The 15,524-nt window shown below is 48.4% G+C and overlaps 2 protein-coding genes and 1 pseudogene across 4 annotated transcripts in view; all 3 read left to right on the forward strand.

Moving 5' to 3' along the window:
* SLC25A20 (solute carrier family 25 member 20) overlaps positions 1-3,083 on the forward strand; it is a 43,544-nt gene extending 40,461 nt beyond the window's left edge. The window contains exons 6-9 of the mRNA XM_017509604.2: positions 361-433; positions 788-897; positions 1,388-1,512; positions 2,251-3,083. Of these exons, the coding sequence (XP_017365093.1) occupies positions 361-433; positions 788-897; positions 1,388-1,512; positions 2,251-2,313 (371 nt within the window). The 3' untranslated portion in view covers positions 2,314-3,083. The remainder of the gene's footprint in view (positions 1-360; positions 434-787; positions 898-1,387; positions 1,513-2,250) is intronic.
* Positions 3,084-6,877: 3,794 nt separating this feature from the next.
* LOC108290290 lies at positions 6,878-7,984 on the forward strand (annotated as a pseudogene). The gene has a single exon (XR_001819531.2). The product of XR_001819531.2 is annotated as a high mobility group protein B1-like (transcript).
* A 4,793-nt stretch (positions 7,985-12,777) lies between these two features.
* PRKAR2A (protein kinase cAMP-dependent type II regulatory subunit alpha) overlaps positions 12,778-15,524 on the forward strand; it is a 99,382-nt gene continuing 96,635 nt past the window's right edge. For both annotated transcript variants that reach the window (XM_017510268.1, XM_017510197.2), the window contains exon 1: positions 12,778-14,456. In XM_017510268.1, coding sequence (XP_017365757.1) covers positions 14,195-14,456 — 262 coding nt within the window. In that variant the 5' untranslated portion in view covers positions 12,778-14,194. The remainder of the gene's footprint in view (positions 14,457-15,524) is intronic.

Raw genomic sequence — 15,524 nt, forward strand, 5'->3', positions numbered from 1 at the left:
CCACCATGCCCAGCTAATTTTTTGTAGTTTTAGTAGAGACGGGGTTTCACCATGTTGACCAGGATGGTCTCGATCTCTTGACCTCGTGATCCACCCGCCTCAGCCTCCCACAGTGCTGGGATTACAGGCTTGAGCCACCGCGCCCGGCGAGGCTAATGTTTAAAAAGCAAATCAGTTGAACCAAATGTGGTCACCCAATTAAAAAACAATTTTACTAATAATTCAGGCTGGCCATGAACCTCCTGGCCTTAAGCAGTCTTCCTGCCTCAGCCTCCTAAAGTGCTGAAATTACCGGTGTGAGCCACCATGCCTGGCGAAGAGTTTATGTACTTTAATTCACTTCTTTCTTGCCACTGACAGATGTCCCAGCTAGTGGAATGTATTTCATGACATATGAATGGCTGAAAAATATCTTCACTCCGGAGGGAAAGAGGTGAGGAGAACAGAACTTGGAAGCCACTTTCCCCAGTCATGGATGCGTTGCCCTCTCCTGGGGGTGAGTCTGAAAGCAGAAGTAGGACATGTTCTTGGCTTCATGTCTGCTTTCCTTTTGTGGCTGCCGAGGTCCAGCTAGCTCTTCTTACTCTGTGCCTCAGCCAGTGGAGCAAATATTTGAAACAGGTGCATGAAAACTCCTCCAAGGAGTGCCAGCAGCACTGGCCTTGTACCTCTTCTCTGTCATCCAGTTTCTGCCTCTCTGTAACTGCCCTGTCTGCCACAGGAAGGGTAGTCTGAGTGCCACTCTCATAGCCTTTGTCTAACTGGGGCTGTGGTTGGTGTTATGCAGGGTCAGTGAGCTCAGTGCTCCTCGGATCTTGGTGGCTGGGGGCATTGCAGGGATCTTCAACTGGGCTGTGGCAATCCCCCCAGATGTGCTCAAGTCTCGATTCCAGACTGGTGAGTGGAAGGTAGTGGGGTGGATGGGGGCAGAGTGGGTCCCAGCACTGGCTAATCCTGGGGTACAAAGTTCATAAGGCCCTAGGAAACTTACTCTTCATGGCAGTACCCAGCACCTGCCTGACCAACATTCCACCTCACAGTTATTTGCATTCTAGGAGCCCTAGACTCATTTTCATGACAGCCTAAACACAAGGTAAGTGTGATAAGAGGTGAAGTCCACTCTTCCTCCCCTACATGAACAGGAGGGCTGTTTCATTCTTCTTCCCTCTTTCCTACTCCCTTGGCACAAGTAATTCAGGCACTTGTACATTTGTCCCAAGGTGAACTGTTGTCTATGGACGGGTCCCAGATGACCTGCAAGGTGTCCTTTCCCCTGTGCTAGTCCTGACCCTTCAGGAAGACTTAACTACTAGTTCTCCTCATGTGGATTGCAATGGTCAAATCAGGAAACTTCCTGAAGACTTGGAAATTGGGTTCTGCCCCACAGCACCTCCTGGGAAATATCCTAATGGTTTCAGAGATGTGCTGCGGGAGCTGATCCGGGATGAAGGAGTCACATCCTTGTACAAAGGGTTCAATGCAGTGATGATCCGAGCCTTCCCAGCTAATGCGGTGAGTAGCTGGCAGGGCTGTGCTTTCCCTTGGGGGCTCAGAGCAGGGTGCATGTGGGTTGACTTTTGCTTGTTCCTGGGATAGGACTGGGGACTCAGTTTTCCCAAAGCCCTATCTTCAGCCAGAGTATTCCTTATTTACTCCCTTTCCTGAAGCTGTCAGGAGAATTTGCGTTTGGGGATCTCTGAGGTGGGGCTTTGATTTCCTGACCTGGCCATTAGAAGCGGGCAGTTGTGAGACCAGGCTCGATGGCTCATGCCTGTAATCTCAGCACTTTGGGAGGCTGAGGCAGGTGGATCATCTGAGGTCAGGAGTTCGACACCAGCCTGGCCAACACGGGGAAACCCTGTCTCTACTAAAAATACAAAAATTAGCTGGGCATGGTGGTGGGCTTCTGTAATTCCAGCTGCTCAGGGGGCTGAAGCAAGAAAATTGCTTGAACCCAGGAGGTAGAGGTTGCAGTGAGCTGAAATTGTGCCATTGCACTCCAGCCTTGGTGACAAGAGCAAAACTCTGTCTCAAAAAGAAGAAGAAGAAGAAAAAAAGTGGGGAGTTGTGGGGTATACATTTTGTTCTCCTCTTAGGAATGAGAGAGCAGAGCTTGTACGCTTGACGTGGCGTGGATGTGGGGTTAGGGAGGGGCTCTGGTCCTGACAGGGCCAGCAAAGCATAGTGCTTTGAATAGCCTATGAATAGTCATTTCTGCTGGCTTTTTTCTTCTTCCCAACCCTTTCTCAGGCCTGTTTCCTTGGCTTTGAAGTTGCTATGAAGTTCCTTAATTGGGCCATCCCCAACTTGTGAGACTGAAGGCTGCTCAAGCCTTCTGAATGCTGGAAGCTGTCACTGAGGAGGAGGAGTAGTGGGCAGAACGAACCAGTCCCGGAGGGCAAGGGGAGGGGGATGGTGGGATCAGAGCCCTGTGCTTGGACTTGGTGAGACCGTTGCCTTAATGACGTCCTGTACTTTGTATAACTTAGTGTGCCATTTTGAAACTTGAATTCATTCTTGTCAATTTAAGGGATCTTAAGAGGATTTGGAGATGGAACAAGAAGCTTCTAGACCAGATACTACCTGTGGCAAGAATGGTGGCTACCAGTTTTCTGCTGGTCCTACCATACCCAAAGTATTCCTCATTAAAGAGATAATCTCAGGTTCTCACTGGAGGCACTGTGCATGTTTTGAACCAGCTCACCAGCTGAGATCTTCTTCAGTCCCTAGCCAGGAACACTCACTTGATTTCCAGGGTGCCATCTAATCCTGGGCTACACGTGTGGATATGGATTTGAGGCCCACATCTGTGTCCAAGTGGACTGGGCATATGTGGCTAGGAGGAGATAGACTGTTAACTGTTGGATTTTGATTTTTTTTTAACGCATGCAAGTAATCAAAAGTAAAACTAGAGTGGTGTAATTTTCTGGGAGCAGGTGGAGAACTTTCCCTCCCACACAGTAAGGACAGTCCCAGTCTGCTGGAATAAGTGAGAAAGCGCAGGGTGTAGGAAGGCTCTTTTTGTACACTCTTTTCTCAGTGTACATTTTAATGAGAAACAATAAATGTTGTTTCCAATATTTGCATTGTGTTATATTTTCTTCTTTTGATTCTAGGACAGTTCAGTAGGCAGCCTGTGGCCTTGGTGGAGGAAGAGGTGGAGGAGGAGGAAGTTTTGGCTGGCTCTGCCTTCTCTGGATGCCCCAGCTGCAGCTGCTCTAGGGAGGATGGGTGTATTTTTAGTAGAGACAGGGTTTCACCATGTTGACCAGGATGGTCTCGATCTCTTGACCTCGTGATCTACCCGCCTCGGCCTCCCAAAGTGCTGGGATTACAGGCTTGAGCCACCGCGCCCGGCCAATTAATTTTTATTAATTAAATTTTTTAGAGACAGGGTCTTACTTTTTCAGCCAGGCTAGAGTGCAATGGTGAGATCAGAGCTCACCGCGGAACTCAACCTGATCCTCCTGCCTCTGCCTCCCAAGTAGCTGGAACTACAGGTGTGTACCGCTGTGTCTGGCTATTAAAAAAAAAAAAATTGTAGAGATAGGGTCTCACTATGTTGCCCAGGCTGAACAGTTTTGAAAGATGAAAATTGTGGCGGGGTACAGTGGCTCATGCCTGTAATCCCAGCATTTTGGGAGGCTGAGGCAAGTGGATCATATGAGTTCAGGAGTTTGAGACCACCCTGGCCAACATGGAGAAACCCTGTCTATGCTAAAAATTAAAAAAAATTAGCCAGAGTTGTGGTGGTCATCTGTAATCCTAGCTTCTCGGGAAGCCGAGGCAAGAGAATTGCTTAAACCTGGGAGTTGGAGGTTTCAGTGAGCCAAGATTGCGCCATTGCCCTCCAGCCTGGGTGACAGAGTGGGACTCCATTTCAAAAATAAAGAAAATAAAATAAAATTGTATATTCTGTATCTGGCAAGGTTAATTAAATGTTAAGCCTGCTTCTTCTAATGCTGGAGGATGTCTTTGTTTAATATCACATTGATTTGGAGATGGCTATATATGTGTCTCCTGAAGCTCTTCTTTTTATTTATTTATAATTAAAAAAATATTCCTCCACACATTTATTCTCTGAAATCTCTTCCTTTTAAATCTTATTTAAAAAAAATTTTTTTTGAGACAGAGTTCATTCTGTCACCCAGTACAGGAGCATGATCATGGCTCACTGCAGCCTTGACCTCCCGGGCCCAAGCGACCTTTCCACCTCAGCCTCCTGAGTATCTGAGACCACAGGCATATGTTACTATGCCCAGATAATTTTTTTAAATTAATTTTTTGTAGAGATGTAGTTTCCCTATGTTGCCCAGGCTGGTCTTGAATTCCTGGGCTCCCAGCTTGGCCTGCCAAAGTGCTGGGATTACAGGTGTGCACCACTGTGCTCAGCCTGAAGCTTTTGATATCACCCAGTCCTAAGACTGTTTTAAATTTTAAATTCAAATTTTTTTTTTTGAGATGGAATTTTACTCTTCTTGCCTAGGCTAGAGTGCAATGGTGCGATCTCGGCTCACTACAACCTCCGCCTCCTCGGTTTAAGCGATTCTCCTGGCTCAGCCTCCTGAGTAGATGGGATTACAGGTATGTGCCACCACATCCTGCTAATTTTATATTTTTAATAGAGACAGGGTTTCTCCATGTTGGTCAGGCTGGTCTCAAACTCCCGACTTCAGGTGATCCGCTTGCCTTGGCCTCCCAAATTGCTGGGATTACAGGTGTGAATCACTGCACCTGGCCATTTTTTTTTTTTTTTGGAAGCAAAGTCTCGCTCTGTCACCCTGGCTGGAATGCAGTGGTACGATCTCAGCTCCCTGCTGCAACCTCCACCTCAAACGATTCTCCTACTTCAACCTTCCAAGTAGCTGGGACTACAGGTACCTGCCACCACGCCCAGCTAATTTTTGTATTTTTAGTAGAGACAGGGTTTCCCCACGTTGACCAGGCTGGTCTTGAACTCCTAACCTCAAGTGATCCACCCACCTTGGCCCCCCAAAGTGCTGGGATTATATGGGTGAGTCACTGTGCCCAATCAAGACTTCTAAAACTTCAAAAAGACTTCTAAGACTTCTAAATCTTTGCCTAGAAGCTCCTGTAACCGTCTGTGCCTCTGGATAATTTGCCATTTGGAAATTATCCCTTTCAAAAATTTGAAAATTTTTCCATTTTAAAATGGAGTATTTTGGTACTTTGATGTTAGTGGGGGTAGATTCTTTTACTCCTTTGGGTGTTCAATAGATGTTAAGTCAAATAGGGAAGCCCCTGGAGGCATATTTGTGAAGGGAGCAGATGTTGAGTTAACTCCCTCCTGGCTGGTGCTTCCTTTTATGATGCACTTTGAAATGCCACCTGTTCCTGATATATCTCTTCTCTTCCTGACAGGAGTAAGGGGTGGGGAAAAATTGGGGCCCTCCTTAGCAATTTCTCTGACTTTCATAGTCATAACTGAGAGCCAGACAGTGATTTCTTCAGTAACCAACTGATGATAAAAGCCTCACCCAGGCACCAAGAAGCATATAACTGGGCCAAAGGTGAGGGACGGAGCAAAGGTTGTTGCAACAGTGACCTATTAAAAGCACAGTAGCCCCATTTCAGCTATAAAGCCGTACCATCTCTACCCCACATTTATTTCCCTATAGACTTTTGAGGCTGGAACCCTCTACATCTTTTCTAACCTCCTTATAAATTTATTTTCTTATTTCTTTATCCCCTTGTAACTCAATGTTTAATGGGTAAGGATTTTTTCGTTTGTTTTTTGAGAGTGAGTCTCCCTCTTTCCCAGGCCAGAGTGCAATGGCATGATCTTGGCTCACTGCAACCTCTGCTTCCCGGATTCAAGTGATTCTCCTGCATCAGCCTCCTGGGTAGCTGGGATTGCCGATGCACACCACCACACCCAGCTAATTTTTGTATTTTTAATAGAGATGGGGTTTTGCCTTTTTGGACAGGCTGGGCCTGAACTCCTGACCTCAAGTGATCCAACCGCTTCTGCCTCCCAAAGTGCTGCAATTACAGGCATGAGCCACCGCACCTGGCCTCTGGGTAGGGATTTTGACCCCCACTTTCAGCTGTGGAAGCCAAGGCTCAGACAGGGTAAACTGATCTGCGGAGGTCATTGGCAAATTGATAATGAAGTGTGGATTGTGTGGGTATCCTGAAAAAAGATTTGTGATGCTATCAGAGGCTGTCCTGAGGTTGTTTGATCCAGGCTCCAGGAGACCTGTCTGTACCACCTGGTCCACGCTTAGGTACCTGACCTGTGAATCAGATCATGGATGGCTCACACAGTCCTGACAGGCACTGGGAAGGCCCCAGGGCCAGGTGTCCCTGAGGATTAACTTTTCTTCTTTCTCTGCTATGGCAAGCATGCAGACCTGTCATTTTCCAGCCAAGTTCCCTGTGCTTTCTAGGTTCTTTCCTTGCCCTGAGGTGTCTCAGATGCAGACCCTGGGTCCACTGCAGAGACTGACACTTTCTCAGGACATAGTGTCTCGGCATGGGGGTGGCTCCCAGGTACACAAATGTGTCCTGGGAATGAACTGCTCCCTGGAGCATGGGCATTTATTAAAATAGATCAGATTGATTGCAGTACATTGAGCTCCATAGAGACAACACCGGGGAATTAGCCGGGCATGGTGGCATGCACCTGTAGTCCCAGCTACTTGGGAGGCTGAGGCAGGAGAATCGCTGGGATCTGGGAGGCAGAGGTTGCAGTGAGCCAAGATCACACCATTGCACTCCAGCCTGGGTGACAGAGCAAAACTCCATCTCCAAAAAATAAATAAAAATAAAGTAAAAAAAATAATAAAGAGACAATGCTGGGGCAAGTGAGAGCCAGATGGGCACTGGGCAACTCTGCTTCATTAAGGAAAAATAACTAAATGTGGGCAAAGGATATCCTAAGAAGCCGAGAGGCAAAATGTCATCATATGCATTTTTTGTGCAAACTTGTTGGGAGGAGCATACGAAGAAACACCCAGATGCAGTCAACTTCCCAGAGTCTTCTAAGAAGTGCTGAGAGAGGTGGAAGACCATGTCTGCTAAAGAGAAAGAAAAATTCTAAGATACGGCAAAGGTGGACAAGGCCTGTTATGAAAGAGAAATGAAAACCTATATCCCTCCTAAAGGGGAGACAAAAAAGAAGTTCAAGGATCCCAATGCACCCAAGAGGGCTTTTTCTTGTTCTGCTCTGAGTATGGCCCAAAAATCAAAGGAGAACATCCTGGCCTGTCCATTGGTGATGTTGCAAAGGAACTAGGGGGCATGTGGAATAACACTCCTGCAGATGATAATCAGCCTTATGAAAAGAAGGCTGCGAAGCTGAGGGAAAAATACAAAAAGGTGAAATACCATTGATTTGATAATGGAAATTTAAAAAATAAATAAATAACACATAAAAAAAGAAAAATATGAAAAGGATATTGCTGCATATCGAGCTGAAGGAAAGCCTGATGCAGCAAAAAAGGGAGTTGTCAAGGCTGAAAAAAGCAAGAGAAAGAAGGAAGAGGAAGAAGATAAAGAAGATGATGATGATGAATAAGTTGGTTCTATTGCAGTTTTTTTGTCTATAAAGCATTTAACCCCCCTGTACACAACTCACTCCTTTTAAAGAAAAATTGAAATGTAAGGCTGTGTAAGATTTGTTTTCAAACTGTACAGTGTTTTTTTTTGTATAGTTAACACACTACCAAATGTGTCTTTAGAAAGCCCTGTCCTGGTGATATTTTCAGTAGCCACTAACCTTTTGTGGTACAGTATGGGGGTTGTAAATTGGCACCGAAATTTAAAGCAGTTTCTTGTTGGTGCACAGCACAAATTAGTTCTATATGGGGATGGTAGTTTTTTCATTTTCAGTTGCCTCTGATGTAGCTTATATGAAATAATTGTTGTTCTGTTAACTGAACACCACTCTGTAATTGAAAAAAAAAAGTTGTAGCTGTTTTGTTGACATTCTGAATGCTTCTAAGTAAATATAATTTTTTTTTTAATTAGAAAAAAAATGGATCAGATTTCCTGGATGAAAGGCAGTGGCCTCATTGGAAGAGCCACGATAGAGGCTAAAAAAACAGCTTGGGTGAGGGCAGAGAAAACATAGCCTACTTCCTCAATCTCTTTTGCCAACTAGAGGCTCATGAACACTTCCAAGGCAACATAGAAACTGTTGCTGGTAGGAATTAAGTGAACTGAGAGTACTAAATCAGGGAGGGCCTGGCATGCAGAGGTGGTCAGGTGACCAGCAGATCCCAGGAGATTGGTAGGGGACTGGAATGGCTTAGAAAAGTGGTCCTTTGATCATGTAAGAGGGAGATGTTTCTGCTGGAGCTGAGTCTCACAAGTATGTAGAGGACATAAGATATTTAAGCTGGAGGATCTGAGCCAAGAGCAGGCCTTCAGAGGAGTTCAGGGAAGTTTAGGCCCCTCCTTTCATCTTGGAGAGACAGAAAGAGAGAAACGTTTGAATAATAAACCTATCAAGAGCATACAAAATTCATTGTTTCATTGGAAATAGCAATAGTACCCTACCCATGTTCATTTACACCAAGACCCGTTGCTTTTGGGCTAAACAACATGTGTCCCACCTGTGCTACTGTGCATCCATTGTCGTAAACATCTCTGTGAATTGGCCCCATTGCGTCCACATCTGTGTCTGTGGTTGGTGATATGACAGTTTGTGCAAGATGTTGACTGCCTGCTGAGTTGTGAGTAGGATTAGATTGGAATATAGCATCCTCAGGGTTCTGGGGCCTCCTCTCCTCCTCCTGTGTAATTCTCTTGCTGCTGCTTTTTTTTTTTTTTTTTTTTGAGATGGAGTCTTGGCTTTATTGCCAGGCTGGAGTGCAGTGGCGCAATCTCGGCTCACTGCAACCTCCGCCTCCTGGGTTCAAGCAATTCTGCCTCAGCCTCCCGAGTAGCTGGGACCACAGGCACGTGCCACCATGCCCAGCTATTTTTTATATTTTTAGTAGAGATGAGGTTTCACCATGTTGGCCAGGATGGTCTCGATCTCTTGACCTCATGATCTGCCCACCTTGGCCTCCCAAAGTGCTGGGATTATAGGCATGAGCCACCGCACCTGGCCACTTGTCTTGCTTCTAAGGGTCTCTGCTGTTGGCCTTTTCCACCATCACTTGCTGTTGGCAGCTGTATCTCGGTTATTAGCTGCCTCTGGGTTTAGTTGCTATGGTAACCTCCAGCGGTGCAGCTGGACAGGCTTGAATGCAGGCAGGATAAATGCAGGATAAGGGTAGAAGATGTCAGGTTCAGGCTCCTGGTGTTCCTCTCCTGTTAAAGGGCCCTCTTCTTTGGCCTGTTCAACTGGGCATTCATGAAGACCCTGGGGGCTCTACTTGTTACTGAAGAGTTGGCCAGAAGGGGAGAGATGGACCCCTGCTCTGGGGACCAAGTGCTGGGGAGAGTTCCAGGTTGAACCTGGAGGCTGGCTGCCCATCCTTGTTCTGAGGCTAGCCTATGGAGACCCATGAGGAGCAGCTATAGGGTTCCTGCTTTCTGTGGCTATATGGCAGATGCACCTGTATATGGTAGCTGCACCTGACAGCAATAACTTAAGCCTACCCTGAAAATGACCCTGCCTAAATGACAGGGTCATTTTCAGGGTAGGCTTAAGTTATTAAGGCAGGTGCACCTCAATATTAGGAGTTCCAAATGACGACAACCTGAAGATTCATTCCTTGTGCATGAGGAATATCTGAGCCCGCATCCTGTCCTGTGACCGTACAGGGGATTGAGGCCTTTTGTTTTGGGTTAAATCAAAGTTGTTAAGGAAAGGGTGTTAAGTGAAAATGCTATATGTACGGCACGCTTTCTGCAGGTGGGGCAGTTCTATCTAGCTCTCCTCCCCTGAACTGCTTTGTATCAACCCTATGTCTTGTTTGCTGGCACTGGATCACTTTTGGCCTCTCGAACCTGGTGCCGTCCCTACTGAAGTTAATAGGGATCTGATGGCTGGGCACAGTGGCTCATGCCTAAATCCTAGCACTTTGGGAGGCTGAGGTGGGTGGATCGCCTGAGTTCAGGAGTTCAAGACCAACTTGGCTAACATGATGAAACCCCGTCTCTACTAAAAACACAAAAATTAGCCAGGTGTGGTGGTGTGCACCTGTAGTCCCAGCTACTAGGGAAGCTGAGGCAGGAGAATCACTTGCACCCAAGAGGCGGAGGTTACAGTTAGCAGAGATAGTGCCACTGCACTCCAGCCTAGGTGACAGAGCGAGACTCTGTCTCAAAAAAAAAAAAAGAAAAAAGGCCAGGCACAGTGGCTCACACCTGTAATCCCAGCACTTTAGGAGGCTGAGGCAGGCAGATTACCTGAGGTCAGGAGTTCGAGACCAGCCTGGCCAATATGGTGAAACTCCATCTCTACTAAAAATAAAAAAAAATGATACCCATGGTGGTGCATGCCTGTAATGTAATTCCAGCTACTTGGGAGGCTGAGGCAGGAGAATCGCTTGAACTCAGGAGGCAGAGGTTGTGGTGAGCCGAGATTGTGCCATTGTTGCCCTCTAGCCTGGGCAACAATGGCAAACTGTCTCACTGTCTCAAAAAAAAATTAGGTGGGCTTGGTGGTGGGCACCTGTAGTCCCAGATACTCGGGAGGCTAAGGCAGAATTGCTTGAATCCGGGAGGCGGAGGTTAGAGTGAGCTGAGATCACACCAGTGCACTGGAGCCTGGGTGACAGAGCAAAAATTGGTCTCAAAAAAGATAAAAGGTCAGATGTGGTAGCTCATACTTGGGTGGGTAACAAGGTCAGGAGTTCACCATGTTCATGGCCAACATGGTGAAACCCCGTCTCTACTAAAAAAAAAAAAAAAAAAAAAAAATTACCTCAGCATGGTGGTGGGTACCTGTAGTCCCAGCTACTTGGGAGGCTGAGGCAGGAGAATCAACTGAACCAGGAGGCAGAGGTTGCAGTGAGCTGAGATCACACCACTACACTCCAGCCTGGGTGACAGCACTGGGCGTAGTGGCTCACACCTGTAATCCCAGCACTTTGGGAGGCTGAGGCAGGCAGATCACCTGATGTCAAGAGTTTGAGACCAGCCTGGCCAACATGGTGAAGCCCCGTCTCTACTAAAAAATACAAAAAGTTACCCGGGCATGGTGGCATGCACTTGTATTCCCAGCTACTCGGGAGGCTGAGACATGAGAATCACTTGAACTCGGGAGGTAGAGGTTGAAGGTTGCAGTGAGCCGAGATCGCACTACTGCACTCCAGCCTGGGTGACAGAGTAAGACTCTGTCTCAAAAAAAAAAAAAAAAAAAGAAAATAGTGATTTGGTACAATAATGGCCCTCATTCCTTTCAGGATGCCTTTTGAATCCTCTTTGCTTTGGTGGTTGGATGAGCTGTGGGGCATCTGAGAACAAGTCAGGTTGACTGGCCTGCTTCAGGCAAGGCCAGTAGGAGTTCCTTGGAGCAACTTGGAAAACTCACCCATACTCAACTCTGCTGTCAGCCCTGGGAGTGGCCTTTCTCTTCTCTACTTTGTTTTGTTTTGTTTTGTTTGAGATGGAGTCTCACTCTGTCACCCAGGCTGGTGTGCAGTGGTGAGATCTCGGCTCACTGCAGCCTCCGCCTCCCAGGTTCCAGCGATTCTCCTGCTTTAACCTCCTGAGTAGTTGGGATTACAGGTGCCCACCACCACATCCAGCCAATTTTTGTATTTTCAGTAGAGATGGGTTTTCACCATTTTGGCCAGACTGGTCTCAAACTATTGACCTTGTGATCTGCCTGTCTTGGCCTCCCAAAGTGCTGGGATTACAGGCATGAGCCACGGCACCCGGCCTCTCTCCTCTATTTTGTAATTGAGGTCGAAGTCTTAACTGTACAGGTGCCAATCTCCCTTTAAAACATATAAAACATAAAACCAGCAGGGCTGGTGGCTCATGCCTGTAATCCCAGCACTTTGGGAGGCCGAGATGCACTGATCATGAGGTCAGGAGTTTGAGACCAGCCTGGCCAACATGGTGAAACCCCATCTCTACTAAAAATACAAAAATTAGCTGGACGTGGTGGCGTGTGCCTGTAATCCCAGCTACTTGGGAGGCTGAGGCAGGAGAATTGCTTGAACACTGGAGGCAGAGGTTGTAGTGAGCCGACATCATGCCACTGCATCAGCCTGGGAGACAGAGCAAGACTCTGACTCAAAATAACAAGAACAACATATAAAACCTGACAATATGGGCAAACTAGAGAACAGAGTTGTGAATTTGCCTTTCCAAAAGGTTGGCTAACGGATTGCTTGAAAAGGGGCAGATCCCCAGGTGTGGCAGTACCATGGAAGTCACACCTAGGTTTTCTGGATATTGTGTCAAGACTGATCCCTGCAAGACTTGGATCAATCTACCCAAGAGCAGAGAAGAGGTAAGGGACACTACCCCTCCAGCTCCACATTGCTTGTCCTTAATCGGGTCTTCATATTCTGAGATACAGTTTTAAGGCAGGGGGTCCCAGCTGAGACTACGAGGTCAGGAGAGCAGTTTCATTGGCTCTGCTTGCTGTATCAAGATTTACCATTTAGCCAGTAGACCTTTTCTAAAAGTATGCAATAAGGACTGAGCAGGAAAAAAGTTGGAGACTGCCTCTCCCCTCACAAAGTTGATGATCCAAGATTCTTCTCGGGTCAAGAAACTTGTCCACGGAGACACTGCTGTTTATAATCACAGGACTGCTTAGCCTAGAGCCTGGGCTGACCTCTACATCAGTGGGGATGAGGTGCTCCTTGCTTCCAATTGCTCAGCTTCCAGCAGCATTGAGCTCCTGGGTGTGTGCCAAGCCTGTATGGGAGGTGCTAGGGAGGATTTTAATTAATACTGGGTAATTACCAGGTGGAGTTTAAGCATCCCAAATGCCTTCAGGTTCCCAAACCTACAGCTACTGTCTTCTTGCCTGGGCCTGGAAAGGAGAGGGGGGGACTCTGCCCTGTGCCCAGCGGGCCTTTGGTTAGCACGTAGGCTGTGGTCTGATATCCCAGGAAGGTGTCCATCTTCTTTAATTCCCTTCCACTTTGGAAGGAGGAGGAGAGCAATTTGAGAAGTAGCCTGGCCTCTGCAGTTCACCTATACCATCTCCCCAGGAGCAAAGGATAACAACACTTTGTGGTCTGTTCAACTTCATCAAGCAGTGTTGGCCTAGGGTCCAGTGTAGAGTGTGGGGAAAGGAGTGGGCAGACCTAGACCTGTGGACCCTGGTGAGAATGCTCCAGGAGGAACAGGCACAGAGGTCTTTCCTGCTTCTGGCCTTACTTCCCTTTCTCACTGTACACATTTGGCTGAGTGAACTCTTTCAAATTTATTTTTATGCCAGTGGCTCTCAAATTATGATCTCCCTGAAACGCCTACTTCCTACAAGGCCTTCCCCATTTGACATCTCAGAGACCTGCCAGACTCTTGAGTTATTTCACCATTCCACCTGGCAGCGACGGTGGTCCTGAATCCACCAGGCCTTTGCTCTTGTTGTATGTTCAGATGGTTTTTCTTCAGATCTTCCCCTGGTCGGATCCTGCTCAGGCCTCGGGGCCAGCTTGAATGTCACCCCCGAAAGTGAGCCCTCTCTTGCCCTTCATCACAGCAGAACCACACTGAGGTGCTCATATGTTTCTGCGTCTCGCTGTGTCTCTATTGCTAACTGCCAGCAAACAGGAGGCTCTTGGCATCTATTGAAAGAATAATTTAAAGGTCTTCAGGACCAGGCGACAGGCACTAATCGGTCCCCTTCATGGGTACACCATTCATTACTTAATTCCCTGGATTCCCGCCGGGAGCTGGCAGCTGGAACCCTCTATGCCTTGACCCCCCGACAGCCCGAGGGGCGGGCCGCCCAGTGGCGCAAGCGCACTGAGGGCCGGTGCTAGGCGGGGATGCGCACGCCCGCGGCCGCGTGCGTCACACAGCTTGGGTGCCCGCCCCGCTCGCCCAGCTCGCCGGCCCGTCGGTCCCCGCGGCGGCAGCGGCTGCCCAGTGACAGCGGCGGCGGTGCCAGGCCGGCTGTGGTAGCGTAGGGTTGCGCCGCCCGGAAACGCAGAACCGGCCAAAGAGCGGCGCGACGCGAGGAGGGCCGAGCCTGGGCCGCGCACGAAGAGACCTCGCGGGCGGGGAACGAAAGGCCGACGTGAGTGAGTGCGGAGACAGTGGCCGCAGGCGGCCCAACCCGTCCGTCCCCTCGGCCGCCGCCGGCATGAGCCACATCCAGATCCCGCCGGGGCTCACGGAGCTGCTGCAGGGCTACACTGTGGAGGTGCTGCGACAGCAGCCGCCTGACCTCGTCGAATTCGCAGTGGACTACTTCACCCGCCTGCGTGAGGCCCGCTCCCATGCCTCAGTCCTGCCCACCGCCACCCCACGCCAGAGCCCGGGCCACACCACGCCAGAACCCGGCCCGGACCACGTCGCCGACGCCAACGGGGACAGCGAGTCGGAGGAGGACGAGGACTTGGAAGGTAGGCTGTGGGCGGGGCCCTGGGGAATGGTGCAGGAGATCTCCAGAGGTCTAGATAGGTGGCGGGGGGCCGGTTGTCGCGCTGGGGGCCAGCCGACCGCGGGCTGGGACTGGGAGCTTCTAGCGTTTCCCTGAGACACCGGCGTGAGCCCGCGTGCGCCACTTCCAAACTGAGCTTCGCGGTCCTGCGAGCCCTGGAACGTACTGAGTCAGATTCAATCTTGAAGGAAACGTGCGCGTTGCCGGCCCCGCCAGAGGATCCCTCGTCTTGGCTTGAGACCCTTCACCAGGTTTGGCTTCGAAGATAAGAGCATTCACATCCAGTGACTCGTGTTTAATTGATAGGACAGTAAGTTTGTTTGGAAATAATTCATTTTTTTGAAAAGTTACTGTGAAAACTTTTAAACATAGACAAAAGAGGAAAGGTGAGATAAATCCCTATATGCTATCACCTACATTTAACAGTTGTATTTGTCACAAAGTTTCATCTATACCTTTTTTTCTTTCTTTGCCAAGGTGCATTAAAGCAAATCTCTCAGGTCATTTCACCTCTGCTTACTTGAGTATGTATTTCTTAAAACATGGTACCTGGGAAATTCCTATTTTAAAAAATTTGTCCAAAATGATTGAATCAAATTTGGTGAGAGTAAATAATTATTTTGCTGGCGGGGCCCTGTAGTCCCAGCTACTCTGAAGGCTAGGGAGGAGATATCCCTTGAGTCCAAGAGTTGGAGACCAGCCTGGGCAAAATAGACACCCTACTCCATTTTAAAAAAGGAAAAGCCTGGCCAGGTGTGGTGGCTTACTCCTGTAATCCCAGCACTTTGGGAGGCCGAGGTCGGTGGATTACCTGAGGTCAGGAGTTTGAGACCAGCCTGACTAACATGGCGAAACCCTGTCTCTACTAAAAATACAAAAATTAGCTGGGTGTGGTGGTGGGTGCCTGTAATCCTAGCTGCTGAGGAGGCTGAGGCAGGGAGAATCGCTTGAACCCGGAAGGTGGAGGTTGCAGTGAGACGAGATCACGCCATTGCACTCCAGCCTGGGCGACAGAGCAAGACTCTGTATC

This window comes from Cebus imitator, unplaced genomic scaffold, assembly GCF_001604975.1.
Source record: "Cebus imitator isolate Cc_AM_T3 unplaced genomic scaffold, Cebus_imitator-1.0 Scaffold0, whole genome shotgun sequence".
NCBI classification, from domain to species: Eukaryota; Metazoa; Chordata; class Mammalia; order Primates; family Cebidae; genus Cebus; species Cebus imitator.